Below are 20,320 nucleotides of genomic sequence, written 5' to 3' on the forward strand. Positions count from 1 at the left end.
TTTAAGGTCACCATGCTGTGCGTCAGTGTTTGCAGGACCGGGATCTGAGGCCGGGGAAGGCATAGTGCTAAGGAAGCTGCTACACAGTGTGGGCTTTTTATTCCTTCAGCTGTTACAAAGCATGTTTTTTTTTATTCCTTCAGCTGTTACAAGCCAGGCTCCTGAGCCACTTGTAGTTCTGAGGAGAGACTTATCAGAGAAGATAGTGCAGAAAGCAGGCCTCAGGAAGGTGCTTCTACCATTGCCAACACCAAAAAGGAAGGCCAGCAAGGTAGGGGAAAAATTGTGTTTCATTTTGGTTGTGGTTTCAGGGGAAGAAGTAGATCAAGGCTTCAGATACCGTAAAGAAGGCAGGTAGGTAGAGGGGGAGGTGTAAAATCTGCTGGTACGTAATACGTAGTCTAATGTAAGGCAATACTTGCAGAGAGGATCACCATTCCTTTAAGGGGCTGTATTTTGCCCAATATCTTTGGCATAGTGCTGCTCAGAAACGCCGCTTATGGACTTTGGTGGGAGTTTTTGGACCGCAGCTTTGCTAGCGTGGTTTTCCTAGCCTGTGGAAGGGAGACTAGAGGTAGCTCAGTAAGAAGCAAGGAGCTCTGTGCGCTCTGTTCATCTTTCTCTGTCCCTTCAGTTTCCAAGCAGTTTTCCTAACGGGTGTTCACCCGTAGCCGTTGATGAGCCAGCAAGCGTGGAAGCGTCTGATGCATTAGACCTCAGTGAGCAGATGGTATGTAAGTGCTAAAGTTGTGCTTAACACCGGTAGAGCTCCAGGCACCTGCCTGGACATCCTGGGACCGCAGAACTTGCAATGGCCTGTGTTTCTTCCTCTGCCCCTTTAACTTCTTGGAGGTTCCCCTTTGGGATGCCAGGGCTAGTCCTAAAGGACAGGTAGGGTATTTGAGGAAAGGTGCCTTAGCCTGCTTCCGTGCCTGGTAAATGATCTGAGGGAGGCCGTGGACTGGTCAACGCGGATGGCACATACAGGATGTGTATGTTGCTAGCTAAGCGCCTGTGCTGTTTAAGTGGGCCTCTTCTGATGGTAATGTGCAGAATATCATCAAATAATAAAAATAGCATGTCATGATTAGAAATCTGATCCCTAAGACTCGCATCTGCGAAACAAATGTCATATGTTATAGCGGCTGTTCGGCATGCCGGTTTTGTTTCTGCGCAGGTGTGTTACCTATCTGAATGCCTCAGATTAATCTGCCCAATGATATGAATGAACCCCCGTCTGGCTGATTCTGTAAGAGTGCTCAGAAAGGCTCGTATGGGCAAAATACGCATAGCAATTAAACAAAGGGGAGTGCACGCAGCAGTTTACTTACGACATTTTAATCTCTTATGTTAAAGCAGAATGAAAGCAGATGGCTGAGTGGTGTGATCTTATTTGAATTAAGAATTGGCAGGCCTAGTAAATAATTCATTCCCTATTCTTCCTCCAGTACCTTGATTTAATCCGTGCTCTGGGAGCGCTGATGAATATGAAAGAGCTGACAGGAATGCAGTCTGTGAAACATCTTTCTTGGGAGGAGAGGGAAAAAGTGGGGCTGCAGAGACAGAAGGACCTAGAGCTGCTGTACGATAAGATCAGTAAACTCAAGAGTCGGCTGGAAAGAAAAGAAGAAATGCTCAAAGATTACGAGTCCAGTGCTGAGCAGCTCAGGTACAGAAAGCCCACGCACCCGTTTCTGGCCGAGGGGCGCAGCTGCAGGTGTGACCGCACCGGGCGGTGAGGGCCAGAGCCGGGCTAAGAAGCCAAGGGAAACGTAGGGAAAGGAATAGTGCAGCACCTTAAAGTCAGTAATAGTGCGGGTTCGTGTGTACCCAGGAAAAGTCCTGCCGTAAGAGCAAAGTCTCGAGTTGTGGAGACAGGAAAATGGCCTTGGAGAACCTCCTAGCTCTCTGTAGCAGTGTCTTCCCGGCCACATGCACTTAACCGGTGACAGGGCTGAGGAAACCTAACATGATGTTCCTGCTCTGGAACCTGTCCTGCAAGCTCACGTGTGTGTGTTGCGGGGGGGATAAGGGGCAGAAAGCTGTTTGCTCGGTCTGGGAGCCTATATGTGTCTCTTGAGCAAGGAGCATCCAGACACTGCAGCTTTTTATGCTCTAATGGCATTACCTCATCTGGCGTTCCTTTCGATGGTAATGGATGGAAGTAATGAGGCCGTAATTACCTCTCTGAAGCAGTGACAAAGCTGCTGAAGGTTTATTGACAGATAAATCGGAGCGGTATATACATATTGGAACTGCATGCATTGCTTGTGGTGCTTGTCGTGGTAAAGAAAGACATCTAGGGCAGCTGGAAACACTAAGCCGCGGAGACAAGTGGAGGCCGGGGAGGAACCCTTTGGAGTGCCTGCGTTTTTGCTTTTGCTTGCTGCGTGAACACTGAAGTATTCCTGCCCACAGAACTGGAAAAAGTGGTTTGGAAAGATATTTCTGGGCCTGTTTAAATATACCGCAGTGTTCTAAATGGGCAAGTGCTTTTATAGCAATTTCAAAGCGAGTAACACTTACAAACCATCCAGAATCCCTCTGAAGTCTCGTATTTTGAATGCTGAGCTCTGCTATCTGAGTACGCAGTGATCTGCTCTGAAACAAAGCAGAAGGAATCACAGCCAACACGCTGCGTGCATGTGTGAGGGTGTCTCTCCTACTGGGTGTGATTATGGGAGGTCCTGAACGGAGGCTGTACCTCAGGCGCTACCCTCTGCAAAGGCAGGAGAGGGCTCTTTCACGGAGTAAAGCTCTGGAGCAGGGGAAAAGCTTGCTAAAACGTGTGCAGTTTTTTGCAAGATGTTAGACGGTCTGATTCCCATTTGTGCAACTCTGTAGCGTTAGGGCTCCTCGGAGGGATGCAAGTGCAGCATACTTCTGCTTGAAAGCACTTTCTCATAGCCACAGCTCAACCAGGAGCTGGAGTGTCGCTGTGAGTAAAAGCCCCACGCTCTGCTTTGTACAGGCTGAACCAAGTGTCTCTGCAAGCGTGCCGGGAAGAGATGACTAAACTAGAAGATGAAGTCTATAGGGAAGCAGAAGAGAATGCTCTGCTGAAAGAGGCCCTGGAGAGGACGCAGGTCCAGCTGAATCAGGAGAAAAGACTGAACCGAGCAGCGAAACTGCACAAGGTAAGAAGGAGCAAAGGAGCAGTGCCTGCGAGGACGCTTGCCAGCCCCGCTAACTAAACATCCTCGTGTCCAAGTGTACATTGACAAGGAGTGTTTGGTCACTGGGTTCGGCCACATGACCAATGATGTAGGATTGCAAGGGGGAAATGCATGGCACAATCTGAATGCTCAGCTGTTCCTAGGAGGCCTAAGGTAATTCATACAAGTAGATGTAACGTTATTGCTGTTTTTTGCAGAGTCTTGTCAAGGACAAGGAGAAGAGAAATGAAAAGGAGCTTCTAGGATGTGCCCATTCTCAAAAAGGCCAAGTTGGGAAGGTATGACACCCTCCAGTCCCTTCTTTGCAAGCATCAAAAGGAAAGTGAGGTGGGCAAGAAGCGAGCTGTCCAGTGTTGCAAGGAAACGTCTCTCATCTTGTATGAAGGCCCATGGTTTTCTAGTGCATGCTCTCCCCAGGACGATCACCTCAGGTAGCGTTTCATAAACAAAATACTGAGGTTGTGCCAGAGAACCCAGGAGCAAAAGCGGCCTAAAATTCTTGAGAGCACTGGCGGCTCTTGGGAAGTCGGGTGACCGAGAGGATCTGCTTTTGTGCAGCGTATGTGCATCTGCAAAGGGGCTGTGGCTAACACATGGAAACCTGTGAAGAGCTTCCTCTTCCTGCTCACGCTGGGTAAAAGGAGGGTGGCAGTGTCAAGATCCCTAAAATACATATTGGAAACAGAAGTAGGGCTGCATCTTTTTTTCTTTGCTTACCAAAATAAGAATTGTGGAGGGGCCCAGCATCGTGTCTAGCAAGAAGTTGTGAGTGCTGTGTAACTCAGTAACGGCGCGTCTGTAGCTTTTGGCAAGGTAAGATTAAGCGGTGCACCCGGTGCATTCTTACAGGTGTCATGTACCGCGTGCAGCTGCTCCGTTCTGGTGAAACCGTGCGGTAACCAGAAATGGGATGAGCTGCGATCTTTATGCAATACCCGACTCCATCTTTCACAGTGCCGTGATTTTGAAGTCCGGCTAGCTGTCCTGAATGGCCGTACCCTTGGTGTGGAGCCTTCGGGCTTGGCTGTCTCCTAAAGGTGCTGCCCGGACCGTGACTTTATATGGAGAGTATGTCGCTGCGGGCGCTGTTTTCCCGGGAGCAAAGGGCAACGGGCCGGACTGCCGGCCGGGGAAGGCAGGGCTGCTGACCGGTGGCTGCTAATCAGCTCTGAGAGCCACGGCTGCCACCCCGCGTGCCGGCTGGGGAGGTCTGCGGCGGGCACGGGCCACCTGCGTAGGTGGCGGGAGGTAACGGCTGTTACGTGTCCGACGCTGCTTGACGCACATATGGCATCTGACAAATCATATCCGACATGCCCAACGGCACAAGGCAAACCAGCAAGGGTATGTTATTTGCCTTAGTGTATGAGTGCCTTAAGAAGCAGGATCCGGCGGCAGATTGCCCCGATCAGTTAGTAGGGATTGTGAAGAGGAGGTCATGTATAACAAATCTGATTAACTGCCTTGCGGAAGGGACTATGGGAGCTGACACGAGCGAGACAGCAGACATAATCCACTCAGACTTCAGGAGATTAAAAACCCTACGCCCCCGAGGGAGAGCGGAAGCGTGCGGGTGCCCAGTCGCGAAGGCAGCAGGGGAGCAAGGAAAAGCGACCAGTGCTGCAACACGTGCCGTTCCCTCTGCACCAGGGGAAATTAATCACAGACCAAATGCAACTAGAGGCAAAACGGAGGCCCAAAAGCAGCCTGAAGCAGTGCTACCGTAAGGACTGAGCGAGCCCACCATGGGCCTCAGGGATGCCCCTTGCGCTCCCCCACGGCGGCTGCCGCAGTGCGAGTACAGTCGGGCAGTGCAGACCAGGCAGCTGCCCTCATCTGCCTAAACCTGTGCTGAGCCGGTGGGTTTGGGCCACTGACTAGGGTGAGGGAGGAGAGAAAGGTCACACACAGACTGCAGTCCTGTGTAAAGCCCACGCAAAGTTCTCACGTGAAAACGTTTTGTGCAACGTCTCCGTGTTTTGCAGCCCGGAGCCCCGAAGTTCTTCCTTCCGGAAAAGCGAAAGACGAAAGACCGCCCGGCAGAAACCTGCAAGACGGCGAGCGCGTAGGAAGGCACCACGCGGGCCTTTTGTTGGCAGAGGGCTTCGGTAGGAACCTGGCGTCGTATATAAGACTGTTTGGGTTAGGCATGGAGCAAAGTGCGTAACTGTTTTGAAGAACCTGTTTTTATACTGTCCCTGGAATAGCGATGTGTGTGTAAATTGTATAGGACTTTATTTTGCTGCAGTACCTGTGCCGTACCGCGTGTTGTAGTTTATGTATAAGAAAAAGAGAGGGTGTTAATACAGCACAAATATGCATGTGTGAAGCAGTCGGTTTGCAACCTCTGTGATTTCCCTTACGAAACGGCCTCGCGCGGGTGAAGCCGCCTGGGCGGAAGCTTTGGAGCTCCCTCTGGTCTCCCGGGTTCTCAAAGCCCCGGCGCTTCGCAGCGGGCCGGAGCACGAGGTACGTAAAAGCGGTGACGCCTCAAACGCTGCGGGGGCCTGGAGGCAACGCCGAACGGGGCCGCGTCGAGCCCGTGGCGTGCTGACGGCAAGGAGCGAAAAGGAGGCGCGTTGGCCTCGCTGGGACGTCGGGGCGGTCGCGTGGCGGCAGCGATGACCCACCTGAGACCTGCCCAAGTCCCGCTCGCTGCGGAGGGTGCCGTAGCGAGGGCTCCATCGCCTGCTGTAGTCCTGCCTGCTGCTGCGATTAGCCAAGGGGTCCTGGAGAGGAAAAGCTGTCTGCTCTGTGTGAAATCAGAGCCGCGGGCTGGGATGACAGTGCCGGTTCAGGGACAGCAGTCATCCCTGCCGGCAGCCTCCGCTTCCGAGGAGCGGCCGGTCTTCGGGGAGGCGCGGAGGCAGCGTTCGGGCAGCCTCCCAGCCGAGCGGGGCTCTGCGTATTGCCGTGGCCCGCTTTTCCTCCGAGAGGTGCCGTGTGCTTCCGTCTGCGCCCTGTCCCGCGTTTATTTTTGGGGACAACGCATGGCCTCACATGCCTGCTTAATTTTAACATTTAGCGCTGACCCCGTCCATCTGTGCGATGCGAATCCTGCAGCGCTTTTCGGGAAGCTTGTGGCTGGGCTATTCCACGTTCCTCCTAGAGATTTCGCCCTCCCTCGCCCCGGCTAGCTCGTTTCTAGAGCCGCAGCCGGTGAAGCCAGGTAGCTGGGCCAGGGGCTCCTGAAGTCACCTGCTGTCCCGTGAGCTCGAGACGTTGCATCTGCATCTCTCTCGCTCCCGGGGGGGTGTCAGTCCGCTGGCAGTCACCACGTCGCCCGAATGGCCCGTTGTTCCCGGTGTCGTTCGTGCCTCGCTCTTATCCCCGGTCGCTTCGCAGGGTGTCACCTCCATGGCAAGCCCCGGGGTGAGCACAGTCCCGTAGTGCCACCGCCGGACAGCCGCGAGGGCGCGGGCTGCTGTTCTGCTGGGTGTTAAAGCGCACGCCGTGCGCAAGGGCCCCGGACGAGCACGTTTAACAGGTGCTCGCTCAGACAGGCCTCGTAACGCAGGCAAGGGGCTCCGATGGGGACGCGAGGCTCCGACGGGGATGCGAGGCTCAGATGGGGATGCGAGGCTCCGACGGGGATGCGAGGCTCTGGTGAGGATGCGAGGCTTGGATGAGGATGCGAGGCTCGGATGAGGATGCAAGGCTCCGATGGGGATGCGAGGCTCGGATGAGGATGCAAGGCTCCGATGGGGATGCGAGGCTCTGATGAGGATGCAAGGCTTGGATGAGGATGCGAGGCTCCGATGGGGATGCAAGGCTCCGATGGGGATGCCTGGACGTCGAGAAGCGCCCGGAGGAGCCGTCGCCGTCGCAGCAGCCAGCGATGAGCGTGCGCCCGTCCGCACAGCCCGGCCCGGAGGGCGAGGTTTGGACCGCAGGCGAGGAGCCAAGCGCCGCGGGGAGGCGAAGCGAGTCGCCCCCGGTTTTGCCGGGCGCCGCGTCGCCGTTTGCAGAGTTCGCACCTCGCCGCAGCGCCCGGGCGAGGGCTGCAGCCGGGCGGGAAGCGCGGTGCGGCGGCGGCCGCTGCTCCTCCTCCTCCTCCTCCTCCTCCTCCTCCTGCTCCTGCTGCCGCCGCCGCCGCCGCGGAGGGAGGCGGAGGAGCGGCGCGGCGCGGAGCGGGGCCGGCCGGGGCGGAGCGGGGCGCGGCCATCCGGGCACCATGGCGGCGGCGGAGGAGCTGGCGGGGCGGCTGGGCCGGCGGCTGCAGCTGCGGGAGGGCGAGGCGGAGGCGGCGGCGGGGCCGGGGCCGGGGCCGCGGGCGGCGGGGGGCGGCGAGGGGTCGCCGGGCGGCGGGCGGCGCGTCTTCAGCCCCGGCGGCGAGTTCCGCGAGTTCTCCCGGCGGCAGCTCCGCGACATGGAGCGGCTCTTCCGACAGTGAGTGCCCGCCGCCCCGGGCCGCGGCTCCCCCGGGACCCCCCCCCCCGCCCCGGGTCCTCGCAGGAGGGAGCCCCGGCGTGTCCCCCCCGCCCCGGGTCCTTGCGGGAGGCGCCCCCGGAGCCCCCCCCTTGCTCCTTGCAGCAGGGAGCCCCGCATCTCCACTGACTCCTTGCAGGAGGAAACCCCTGTTTCATCCCCCCAACCCCAGCTCCTTGCGGGAGGCGCCCCCGGGAGCCCCCCCCTTGCTCCTTGCAGCAGGGAGCCCCGCATCTCCCTTGCAGGAGGGGCCCCTGTTTCATCCCCCCCCGCCCCAGCTCCTTGCAGGAGGCACCGCCAGGGATCCCCCCCCCCCGCCCCAGCTCCTTGCAGGAGGGACCCCTGTTGTGCTCCCCCCTCCCAGCTCCTTGCAGGAGGGACCCCCCCCCTTGTTCCTTGCAGGAGGGACCCCCAGGGATCCCCCCCCAGCCCGGTTTCTTGCAGGAGGGACCCCTGTTGTGTCCCCCCCCCTCCCAGCTCCTTGCAGGAGGGACCCCCAGGGATCCCCCCCAGCCCGGTTTCTTGCAGGAGGGACCCCCCGGTTTCTTGCAGGAGGGACCCCTGTTGTGTCCCCCCTCCCAGCTCCTTGCAGGAGGGACCCCCAGGGATCCCCCCCCCACCAGCTGCCTGCAGGAGGGACCCCCCCATCTCGTCCCCTCCTTGCAGGAGTGACCCCGTCTTGTGTCCCGTTCCCCCCCACCAGGCTCCTTGCAGGAGGGACCCCAGGGACCCCCCCAGCTCCTCGCAGGAGGGACCCCCACGTCTCCCCCCTCTGCTTGCGGGGGGGACCCCTGTGTCGCACCCCCCCCTCCAAGCTCCTTGCAGGAGAGACCTCGGGGACCCCCCCCCCCGCAGGAGGGACCCCGGGACCGTGCAGGGGGGCGCCAGGGAAGGGGGGTCAGGGCACGCAGCCAGGGAGGGGAGGCAGCCGAGGGGGCCGCGCGGCCCCGGCAGCCCTCCCCGCACCGCGATGCGGCAGCGCCGGCCGCGGCACCTCCCCGGCCTGTCCCGCATCACCGCAGCGCGCCGGCAGCTCCCGGCCGAGCCGGGGGGAAGCCGTCGGCTGCGGGGGCTGGAAATTTCCAGGGGAAAACACAAGTCGCTCAAAGTCCGGGCGCCGGGAGCCGAGGAGGCGGCGTGGGACTCGCCGGGGTGGTCGCTCCCGCCGCGCGTTTTGTGCAAGACCCGCGCTCTCGCGGAGCCGGGAGCGTAAGACGGTGCTGGCGGAGGAGCGCCCGCGATGCGCTGCCCCTCGCCCCGGCTGCAGCCGGGAGAAGAGGCGCAGGAGCTACCGCGCGTTGCGGAGCACCTCGAGCCATTTGGGGAAAGTTGCTTTGCTGCTCGAGGTCCCTCCGTGCCGCGTTGTCGGCTCGGGGACGGGTGCCCCCGGGACGCCCGGCTTTGCACGGCCCCGGGGGGAGGCTGGCGGCAGCCCCGGGCGCGCGCGGGGGTCGGGGGCGTCGCAGATGGCGGCTGGCGGGAGTCTCGCGGGGGGAGCCGGGCGCGCGGCAGACGTGTTTGCCCTGGCGCCCGCGCGCCTCGCTGCAGCGAAAGGAGCAGCGCTCGAGCGGTTTCCTTAGGGCCTGAAAACAGGAATTGCTCGGGGCAAGGCGCAGTCAGCACGAGCGCGGTACGGCGTCGCACGGGAAACCAGGCGGCGTGAGGCCGGGTCCCCCCCTCCTCGCTCGCACCGTCACCGGGCTGCTCCGTCCCGGCCCCCGGGGAAGGGGCGACGCGGAGGCTCCGCGCTGGCCCCAACGCGTCGCCCCGGGGCCGTGCAACACGCCGCAGACGCGTGCACGGCTGGCCCGAAGCGCGCGGCACGCGGCAGCGCTTGGCAGCACCGGGGCGAGCTGCTGCCAGCCGCCTCGCTCGATGAGACGCGGAGCTAAGAGGTCCCCGGAGATGCTCCCGGGCGCCGTTAGCGGTCGGCGCCTGCTTCCCGCGGCTTGGAAAGCGGCCGACGCGGTCGGCTTTGCCGCGGCGGCGGGGATGGGAGGCCGGAGAGGCGCTGGGGCTCGGAGCCGCGCGGGCTTCGCGGTCTGCCGCGCGCCGAAGCGGCCGGTGACGGGGCCGCGGTGCTGCCCCGCAGGTACGACGCGGGCAGGGACGGCTTCATCGACCTCATGGAGCTGAAGCTGATGATGGAAAAGCTGGGAGCGCCGCAGACGCACCTGGGGCTGAAGAACATGATCAAGGAGGTGGACGAAGACCTGGACAGCAAGCTCAGCTTTCGGGAGGTGAGGGGCTGGCGGCGGGCAGGTCGCTGCCGGATGTCCCCTGCCCTGGGGACACGGGGACGCCTCTCCCTTAGCTGGGAGGCGACGCCCGGCCGCGTCCGCGGTGGCGCTGGCCGGGCGGCCGGGTTGGGGCCGGGGGAGGACGGCGCGGCGTGACCGGGGCGGCCCGTCCTCCTCGCAGTTCCTGCTCATCTTCCGCAAGGCGGCGGCGGGGGAGCTGCGGGAGGACAGCGGGCTGCACGCCCTGGCGCGCCTCTCCGAGATCGACGTCTCCACCGAGGGCGTGAAGGGCGCCAAGAGCTTCTTCGAGGCCAAGGTAGGGAGAGCGCGGCCGGGGGGCGGAGGACAAGCTCCCCGCGGCGGGGCTTTCCACCGCCTTGCCGGAGCGGCAGGGTCACGGCGGCCGCCGCAGCTGCACCCTTCTCGGGTGCTTTCCGCCCATCGCGGGGCGTCGGAGGTGCTCGGGGCGTCCCCGGGCCCCGCTCGACGCGGCGGCGTTTGCAGGTGCAGGCCATCAGCGAAGCCAGCCGCTTCGAGGAGGAGATCAAGGCCGAGCAGGAGGAGAAGAAGAAGCAGGCGGAGGAGCTGAAGCAGAGGAAAGCGGCCTTCAAGGAGCTGCAGTCGACGTTCAAGCAGTGACGGGAGGCCGGCGCGGTGCCGGCACCATTGCGCGTCTGCAGCGCCGCCGGCCCGGCGGACCGGCCCCGGGCGCCGCGGTGCCCCTGAGCCCGTCGGGCCGCCGATGCCCTCGTCACCCCGGCGCTGCCGGGAGAGCCCGGGCCGGCCCGACGCCTCCGCTCCCGGCCCCTCCGGGCGCTCTCCGCGGAAACGCGCGCCTGCCGGGCCATCGCCCTGCATTGCTCCTCGGCGCCGTGCGTCCCCGCGGGCGCCGTTCTGTGTTGCATGCGCTGTGGTTTTTATTTCGTTTCGGTTTGTTGCACCTCGCCGCGGCGCGTCGGCCGTCGCGGCGGGAGCGTCGCCCGCTGGCGTCCGCTCGTAGGCTCCCCGTGTTGCGCCCCGTGACGTTCGTCCCCGAAGCCGGTCGTGCCGTGCGTGAACGTGAGCCTGGAAAAGCCGCCGCGCTGGTGTCGGCGTCCGGCCGCTCGCGTGTTCGGTGTTGGCGTTTCCTCTGCAGCCTGGAGAGGATCCAGCAGAGCCAGCGCTTTCCTCGTCCCGCCGGGGGAAAGCAAAGGTTTGCTCGGTTGCTCCTGGACTAACACTTTATTTTGGTAAAAGACGTACGAAGAGGCCACTGATGGATGGAGAAGCTTTATTTTATTTTATTTTTTTCATATCGCAATCAGCCAAAAATGGAGAGTATTATAGCAACTAGTTTCTTCCGTCGGTCTCCCGGTTTTCCTGTAGGAAACGTTCGTACAGGTGAGCCGAGAGAGGCGTGTTTTTCTCGGAAGCTCCTTCCATGCAGTGGTACGGGTGTTTTTTTTTAATCCCAAATAAATATTATATTTCCTAAGAGTGCCGTGTGCCTGCGGCTCTGGGGGCTGGGGGGACGTAGAGGCGGCCCCGGCCGAGGGACTGGCTCCTCTCGAGAGCTGGGGCCGGGGGGGCCGACGGGGGCCCTGCACGGCCAGCAGCAGCGCGGCCAGCGGGGCCGCGGGACGGTTCCCGGAGCCGGCGGATCGATCCCCGCGTGGGGACTGCCACGTTATCCGCCGCCGAGGGGGGCAGCCCGGAAAGACGGAGCGTCCCCCCCGGGGCCGCCGGGCGGGCGGCGAAGACGCCCGAGCCCGCAGCTGGCCGTGGCAGGCAGGAGCGGGGCGCGCGACGCCGGGGTGAGGGGCTGCCGCGGCCGGGCACCGGCGCCGGGCCGGGCGCCCGCGGGTCTCGCTGCAGCACGGCTGGCGGAGCGGCTGGAGCCACACGCGCGGCGGCACCCTCCTTGCCTGCCGCCTCGGGGAGGGGGCTCCGGCTCCTCGCTGGGCCGCAACACGCTGCGGAAACCCGCCGTCCTCGCCCGCGTCTCCGCCTTCGAGGACTGGATCGAGGAGGTGGGTGCGCGGCCGGCGCCGGGTCTCACCGCCCGCCCCCGCGTTGCCCCCCGCGCGAGACGGGACGCGGGGCGCGAGTGCCACGGCGAGCTCGGTAAAGGGAGCCTGCCTCTCGCTGCCCTCGCTCGTCCCCGCGGCTCTTGGGGGCCGGGAGCGGGTGCTGCGGGCGGCGGCGGCGGCCTTGGGCCGCGGGTTGCTGCAAGAAGCCCCTCCGTGGTGCTGCGCACGGCGGCCAGGTGCCCCGCACGGCAGTGGCAGCGGCCAGCACCGGCCCCGGTCACTACGCCCTGAATGAGCGCTGCAGGGTTTCCTGCACCCCGCTGCGCCCGCACAGCGGCACCTTGCAAGACTCTCATATCCCAGTAGCCTGAAAATAAGCTTTAAAGACTTTCTAAAATGTAAAAAGTGCAGTTACATTACAAAATAACAGTAGCTGGCACCTCTGGTCTTGCGGCAAGTGCAGCAGTGCTCTAACAGAGCGAGGCTGACATTTCCAAGAGAATTCCTCCAAAAGTAGTAACTTTTAATGTTTAACTATATAGAAGTTAGGACTTGCTACAAGACTATTTTAAGAGCATCCTAGGTAGTGTAGGTCTTTCCATCCTGCAGCTCTCTCCTCTATTCTCAGAAGACCTGCAAAAATAGATATAGATTGTAGATAGTCATGCAGTAACTGCTGCATTAAGTGGCTTAAGCTGCAAAGGCCAAAGCCTTGCAGATTATTTTAAAGCTTTTGTAAAGAGATCTCTTGTATTTTTACAGTGTAAAGATAGAAAGCGACTTGTTAGTACAACAGGCAGAGAGTCCAAGCATCGCGCACGGCGTGCTGTATTCCAGGACTGGGGTCTTGGCAGCGGGGCAGTGGTCTGTGACGCCTCGCGAAGACCCTTACCAAGCCCAGCGGTACCAGGTCCGACTGCGAAGACGTGCCCGTGCGGTCACAGCTGCGGGGTGAGAGTACCCCCGGCGAACGTAAGGCGCCCTGCAGCAAAGGAAGGAAGCGTCCGACCCTGGGGCAAGCATTTCCTCTGGAAGGAAGACGTGAGGGGTGCACGCGTGCGATCGAAGAGGCACGCACCCAAAGTTATAAAGTAATGACTTTACGGCGGCTGTCAAAGCCCGAAGTCTGCTGTGGGCCCGTACGAGCGTAAGCCCTAAAGGCTTAATAGCACTGATGGTGACAGCAAAGACTCGCAACACAGCGTCCAGCGGAGCAACGCGCAAGTCCTCCCGCGAGGCGGAGGTGCCGCTAGCCCTTAGACTGCCTCGTGGGCTGGCGTCGCGCGCTGCGTGGGGCCGTCATCGCGAGCAAGCCGCTCCCTGCAAAGCGCAGCGAGGTCCCCGAGGCCCGTGGCCCCGAAGACTGCGTGTACACGTGCAAAGTCGTCTGTACGTGCGACGTAAGACGCGGGCAGTCCGCGTGCCTGCAGCTTCTGAATCGATGACGTGAGGCCAAGGTCTTGCCCCGGAGAAGGACAGGCTAAGGGCGGTTATCAGGAAATGCATACGGATAGTGGCAATTCCTTGATGATATCCCAGATAACGCAGAAGACAGTATAGAACTTTGGACTTTTATGTCCAAAAAACGCAAAGAGAATTAAGCGCTAGGGGAAGCCTTAGGCAGAACATAACACCTTTTTAGGTAGCGAGGGAGGTTTTGAAGACGTCCACAGTCTCTTTTGCCTGCCGTAGTCACAGTACGTGACTTTTCGAGGTAGAAAGCACCGTGGTGCACAGCTCGCCTCTTCCTTGAGTCTTCCTGGCTGTTTCCTAACGGGCAGTCGTACGACGTGCCCTGCCCTAAAATGCGTCGCACGCAAAGTTACTGTAAGGCAGCGCGTGCAAGACGGGGTTTGTCTCGCAGGCGCGTATCTCCTAAGTGCAGCGTCTTTCCAAGAGGTAGAATACGAAGTTAGGACAGCGTAGGTAATGCTTGCGGGCTGATAAGCTAAGCCTCCTGGTACCATTTGTAAACTTAGTTTAGGTATATATATTTATTTATGTAGATATATATATATACTTTTTTACATATATATTTTTATGTAGATCTTGGCATAGGTATACTGTATATCTGCAAAGACTGCACTGAGATCAGCGCTGTCCACGAGCCTGTAACACGTCCTTTCCGGTGTTGTGACCTTTTTTTAAAAAAAGTAGGGGCCCGAAGCTTGGAGAAGTGGGTCACCTTGGGATCCCCTGTCCCCGCCGGTGTGTATATATATATGGGTGTAGATGTGTGTGTGTATATATATATATATATATATATATGGATGTAGATACGTGTATGTGTGTGTATATATGGGTGTGTATATATATATATATATTGGTGTTTGTGTATATATGGGTGTATATACATGTGTGTGTGTATATATGTAAATGTGTGTGTGTGTGTGTATATATATGGGTGTATATATGGGGTGTGTGTGTATATATATATATGGGTGTAGATATGTGTGTGTGTATATATATGGGTGTAGATACGCGTATGTGTATATATATATATGGGTGTGTATATATATATGGGGGTATATATATATTGGTGTTTGTGTACATATGGGTGTATATACATGTGTGTGTGTGTGTATATGGGGTGTGTGTGTATATATATATATATATGGGTGTATATATGGGGTGTATGTGTATATATATGGGTGTAGATACGTGTATGTGTGTGTGTATATATATATATGGGCGTATATATGGGGTGTGTGTGTATATATATGGGTGTAGATACGTGTGTGTATATATATGGGGATATATATATAAATATATATATGGGGTGTGTGTGTGTATATATATATATATATATGGGTGTGCGTGTATATACATGTGTGTGTATATGTGTGTATATGTGTGTATGTATATGTATATATGGGTGTGTGTGTGTATGTGTGTATATGTGTGTGTGTATGTGTATATATATATATATGTGTGTGTGTGTATATATTTATGGCTGTAGTATGTTGTCAGTGACGCGATCGAAGGCCCTGCACGTTTGGAGGGGCGCTAAGCGCTGCCAGGCAGCTCGGGGCCGTCCCGTGAGCTCTTGGGGAAGCTGCGTTTTTAGAGCAGAGCCCGTCAGCCTAACGTCGCTGCCAGAGCTCAGACCGGAGCAGTGTCGGAAGCGTTAGAGCTGTAGGAAAAAGGGACTGTAGAGACTTTTACACTCACGCCTTTACCATCTTGCTCCTTACACACTGCAGGTTTTGCACAGCGGCTCTGGAGTACCGTGACGGCTGTGCCTGCATCTGCCTGTCGCCACCTTCCAGCGTGACTTCTCGGGACTTCGAAACTGGCAGCGCGTGTGCATAAAGGTAAAGTCGCTGTCTCAAGTGTGTGGAAAGCCATGGGATATAGCCTCGCAGGTCGTATAGGGCTCCCGTATAGCCGCACCGTGGGAGGTCGGGGGGACAAGCTCACGTGCGGCAGGCGTACCTGTCCGTGTGCGCTGCACAAGCTCCGTTAGCGGAACCGATAGCAACAATTTATACCAAGGCTGCAGAGGATGATAGTGAAGTGGCAAGGTCCAGATGTAGCCTGTTATCATATTTTAGTTGTAAAGCGGTAGCCCTACGTGAAGCGATGGAAGCCGTACGGCTTCATCTGACGACTGTAGCTTGCACGCGCGCAGCTCCGGCAGACTCAGCTCTGCTGAGCCTGGTTTATAACCGCTATGGAGTGAATCGTGAAGGCAGAAATTTTGGAAAGGCTTGTGCTATGTGCAGCATAATGTAGCGGTCCTGTCCTCCGAGAACAGCTCTCCTGGATAAAACTGAAGTTTTGGAACTTGTATAACACTGAGGTGTTGGACTAAAGCCTACACTGTAACCTCCTTGTTTGAGAGGCCCATAGGTATGTCGTGACCTATAGTTTGATTGTGACTTCCATAAAAAACACAGTTTCGAACTGTTTGGCTTAGGATTGTGCACAGTTCCCCAAGTAAGTCCCCCTTTTCACTAAGTCTCTCTAGAGACCACTCAGGAGGTCTGGTCTGGAAAACTGCGCTAGGTGTAGAAGACGCTTTGCTTTAGGAAGAGGAGGTCCCAGTTTGCATGAACCTACAGCTGTACTATAAAATCTGTGAAAAGTGTCAGTCTGAGGACTTGTCTTAGAATGATTATATGGAAGGTCTTTTAAACGTCCAACTAATGTTTTGCAGTGTAACTTTTAGAGAACTTAAGATACTGTGATTGCTACAGGTAACTACCAGACTGCAGGCAGCAGGTAGGGAGGTTAGCGTACGTCTCTAGTTCTACCGGACAGCTTGTCTGCGGAGAAGTCCTATGGACTAAGAGCTCGTACCAGTCTGAATGAGAGGGTATCTGGAGCTGTGCTAAGGTATCGAACAGGAGGAGCTAAGAGTGGATATGTGTAGACCAGGAAGCTTGCATAACCTATGCCATGTGCATTTGCCTGGAAATCTTTCACACTGTTGTGTTGTCTAAGGACCGAGGTTGGACAAGAGCCTGCCCTCGTCTGGACTCGTCCCACATCTGACTGTAGACCATAGTCTATGGAAGAAACGAGGCGGCCTGCAGGTACGGTAGTCACCGCGCCAGGACGTAGCGGTGCTACTGCCCGCAAGTGCAGCCAGAGGTTCTTCCTCCATTCACACGTGGAAGAAGCGGTGTGTTAAACCCACCATAGCGAAGGTGTAGAGGCACCTGCTGAAGGATGTGGCTATGGTAGAGGGGAAGCGTAAGATGGAGACCCTTGCATACGGGATGTCACTCCGCCGCTGTCATCACAGAAGGCCCATCTGCATTTTAGAGTTGCCCTTGGAGCTGGAGCTGTCACCTGGAAACCAGACGCGCGGTGCAACGTGTAAGGAGCAACGCGATGGGAAAGGGTTCACGTGCAAGATCTATGGCTGTAGCTGCATCCAGAGCACCAAGAGGAAAAATGCAGCCGGGTGTCCTAATGAGGGGACAGGTGTGACCCGGTCTAATTGTGCAGGATTGTATTATACTATGTGTGTATGCTCGTATGGAAGGTGTTTAAGACGTGCCTCTGTCTTAGAAGTCCTTAGTGTAGCTCAGCGTTGGAGCACAACTTCCATTAAAGAAGCAGACGTAGAAGGTTTATGAAGTTTTATTGAGAGCTTTGCACCAGCCCCGCCATTGTGCTCGGCGTAACCAACACCAGCGATGTAACTGAGCCCGGAGCAGGAACTGCTTTACAGACAGCGTCGTTCATATTCTGGTTGCTTACAGAAGGAAAGCAGCTTTGATAGAGTCGGAGAAGACCCGGGCTTCTTGGCACCTTTTGTGGCTCAGAGATGTCCGTAGGAAGCGAGCGTTGCTGTAGGAGAAAATGGAGGGTAATTTAGAAATGTGTTTGTTCACTTCTGGAGTTCTTGTATAAAACCTATTAAGTTCTAGAAAGTGTATATCTGTGCCTTATTGAGCTTATACACAGTTTTGCATATAAAAGTTAGAAGTGTATATCTTTTCTATGCAACTTTTACAAGAACTTATACACTTTTTAAAAGTTACTATATATATTATGTAACTTTTAGGTTTGTTTAAAGTTGAAAGAAATACAGATATTAAGTTACACACTTTATACAGAGAAGTTTATATGCATAAAGTTTAAGAGTTCTACCTTATATATACTTTCACATATAAAGTTCTAAAGGTTATAAAGTTCTGATTTATATAGTGTAAAATAAATAAAGCAAAGAACTTAGAAGTTCTTTATATGTTTCCAGTGTAAATGTTATTAATTTATACACTTTATAAACCTAGGTGTTTCTAAAGTTGTAAATAAATAAAACCTAAAAGTAAGAAGGCCTAAGTGATGAAGTTATTTATATATAAATAAACTTACAAAGTGTATCTATACTTTATAAAGTTCTAAGTTCATAAGGAAGTTCTGAAGTTCAAAAGAGGAAGATGGTCTATGTTCTAAAGTGTATATATACAAACCTATGTATGCTTTTAAGAGTGAGTGTATGCTTCAAATATATATATTTAAACTTTTTTAAAAAGTTTAAAGGTACACCTTTATATAAAGTGTATATGTACACTTTCCAATTTATAAAGAAATAAACTTAGCATTATAAACCCAGAACTTATATAAAAGTTAAAAGTTCTGAAGATATACACTTTTATATACACGAGTCTATAGATTGGGATAAACTCAATAACTAAAATTATAAACCTAAAACTAGAAGTAACAAGCTATAAAGTTCTGGAAAGTGTATATCTTTATAGTGTAGCCTACTACAAAGCTTTATCACTTCTAACCTGTAAATTATGAACTTTACAACTTTTATAAAAAGTTCTAAGTTTACACTTAATAAGTCCAAGAGTTCTAACTTACCAAGGTCGATACCTTGAGAAGCTGTAGAATTTGTGCAGGTTTTAAGCCTCTAAAGTTCTAACTTAGAACTCTTTTTATAAAGAACTTGGGTTTACCTGAAGTTATAAACCTAAAAGCGTATACAGTTATAAAAATATATATGGAGATATATATATATATATATAATTTAGAACTTTTATATAAGTTCTGGGTAAGTAAGGAGGGCTCGAGTTCTTCTGACTTCACCAGGTTGAAGTTCTCTAATTGGATGTTAGTAAGCTACAGTTCTTAATAAAGTCCATAACTTCAGAGTTTGCACCTACCTCGGAGAGTCGCTGCTTTAGGGGGAAGCACCACATTTGCACACTCCTCATTCCCTCCTTCAGCGCGGGAAAGCGGCCGAGCCCGCCGGCTTGATTTTCTCTCTACTGAGCTGCGCAGCACCGCTTCTGCTCCAAAGGGACACGTCATGGCACATCCTGCCCCTGGGCCCTGGACCAAACAAATAAAATAAAAGCACCCCCTTACCCGCTGCAGGGGCGGGGGGGTCTTCCACCAGCCATTTCCTCTCTAACCCAAAGACTTCTCTGCAGAAGGACCTCCGCAGAGCCCTCCCGAAACCACTGTGCTCCACAGCCCAGGGGTCCCCAGGCCCGACTTTGCCATGCAGGCGTCCCCCGCCTCTCCTCCTCCTTCCATGCACATTGCCACCCACTCACCACGCTGACCTGGCACCCTCCTGTCCTGCTCTGGTGGCCCTGTGTCACCTCCTAGGATGCCACCACTGAGCTGTGACCGCCTCCAACACAGCCCAGGGCAACGGCAGGGCGCTGTCAGCACCCTGCAAGGAAACACCTGCCCCCCGCTTACCTTCTGCCTCCTTCCGAGTCTCTCCGCTGCAATCCCACCGGCATCGCTTCCCTCCACGCTGTCGGCCAGCTCCTCCGCCAGCCAGACGCCAGACGGACGTAGTCCGCGCCATGCCCGTCACTGCCTCCTGCACGCAGACGCGCGCTGCTCGGCCAGCTCCGGTGCGAAATGCCAGCGCTGCCGGGCACAAACACAAGGGAGGACAACCTCGTGGCACCCACCTTACGGAGACCGAGGAACAGGCACTCGCGCACCATCCTCAATTATCTGTGCTCAAAGTATATGGCTGTTGCACGGAAACGCAGAAAACACCTTGAGCACGTCCCAGTTTCTTTGACCTGCAAAACAAACCTTGTGCCATACTTGCAATTAATCCTCGACCTCACCGATAGCACAGCCCTTGCTCCCATGCGCACCAACCGTCACCACAAACTCCATCCCACAGATGCATCAGACACCTGCAGCCGGGACCCTCCGGCGGCAGCCCCCAGCCTAGCCGCAAACACGGACGTGCTGTGTCCCACGCTGCCGGAAACCCACCAACGCGCGGAGCCCTCCAAACCCGGTGACAACAGAAAACCCTGCAAACATCCACAGCTCGCACACGACCCAAGCGCTGCCTGTGCACCGAAAAGCCCCTCGGGGACCAACCAGCAGCCCTGAACTCCACGTCCACCTTGGCACCTCACGGCCTATCACACCACCTCTAAACCCTTCACCCAGGGCGCCTTTCCTTTCAGATCCTTCCAAAACTATTAAGCAACTGCTAAAAAAGGAGAGGTTTCCCCCCCCGCCAAGATGGCATTACTGAATGAGCATGCTTTTTCTTTCTTAAGAAACACAAAAATAAACAGTAATCCTTAAACCTAGCACCACCTCCTCAGTGAGGAGCAAAACAGCCGCAACCAAGCAGCCACACACACGTGCTCTCTAAGACAAATTCTGCTGCTTCCCTACCTGGTCACAACCTACCTGACCAGGATCAGGTCTTTTCCTCCTTTTCTGCTTCAGCCCGGTGTCTCTGGTGCAGAGCCAGCAGTAAGACGTGTCGTTGCCGCGCTGGGCTCTGTTGCACTGGCGATTCGACGCGCTAGATCTGCAGCGCTGGGGCACAGGGACTCGCGGTGCTCTGCGCATGATGTGGAGCTCGGTGGTTCCTGCCCTCCACTCAAGGGGAGAGAGGCTGCGTGCAGGGGACACCAACATACCCACTCTTCCCTTCTGGTTAACAGCCTTTCCTGGCCTGCCTGGATTAACGTCTGCTGCCTCCCGACACTGGCGTCTCCCGCTTTGC

At 56.2% G+C, this 20,320-nt stretch overlaps 2 protein-coding genes and 1 long non-coding RNA gene across 4 annotated transcripts in view; all 3 read left to right on the top strand.

Annotated features, from left to right (window-relative positions):
* FHAD1 (forkhead associated phosphopeptide binding domain 1) overlaps window positions 1–5,508 on the top strand; it is a 32,221-nt gene extending 26,713 nt beyond the window's left edge. For both annotated transcript variants that reach the window (XM_026095551.2, XM_064525652.1), the window contains 6 exons: window positions 144–271; window positions 635–730; window positions 1,449–1,669; window positions 2,972–3,137; window positions 3,374–3,454; window positions 5,162–5,508. In XM_026095551.2, coding sequence (XP_025951336.2) covers window positions 144–271; window positions 635–730; window positions 1,449–1,669; window positions 2,972–3,137; window positions 3,374–3,454; window positions 5,162–5,245 — 776 coding nt within the window. In that variant the 3' untranslated portion in view covers window positions 5,246–5,508. The remainder of the gene's footprint in view (window positions 1–143; window positions 272–634; window positions 731–1,448; window positions 1,670–2,971; window positions 3,138–3,373; window positions 3,455–5,161) is intronic.
* A 1,735-nt stretch (window positions 5,509–7,243) lies between these two features.
* On the top strand, window positions 7,244–11,318 carry EFHD2 (EF-hand domain family member D2). The gene is made up of 4 exons (XM_064525654.1): window positions 7,244–7,565; window positions 9,697–9,844; window positions 10,026–10,160; window positions 10,349–11,318. Exons 1-4 carry the CDS (start codon window positions 7,351–7,353, stop codon window positions 10,481–10,483), a joined length of 633 nt encoding a protein of 210 aa, XP_064381724.1. The 5' UTR covers window positions 7,244–7,350; the 3' UTR covers window positions 10,484–11,318.
* Window positions 11,319–14,468: 3,150 nt separating this feature from the next.
* Window positions 14,469–18,478, top strand: LOC135330743 (uncharacterized). The gene is made up of 2 exons (XR_010392855.1): window positions 14,469–15,167; window positions 16,300–18,478. It is a non-coding gene; the product is annotated as an uncharacterized LOC135330743 (long non-coding RNA).
* Window positions 18,479–20,320: the final 1,842 nt, after the last annotated feature.

This window comes from Dromaius novaehollandiae, chromosome 24, assembly GCF_036370855.1.
Source record: "Dromaius novaehollandiae isolate bDroNov1 chromosome 24, bDroNov1.hap1, whole genome shotgun sequence".
NCBI classification, from domain to species: Eukaryota; Metazoa; Chordata; class Aves; order Casuariiformes; family Dromaiidae; genus Dromaius; species Dromaius novaehollandiae.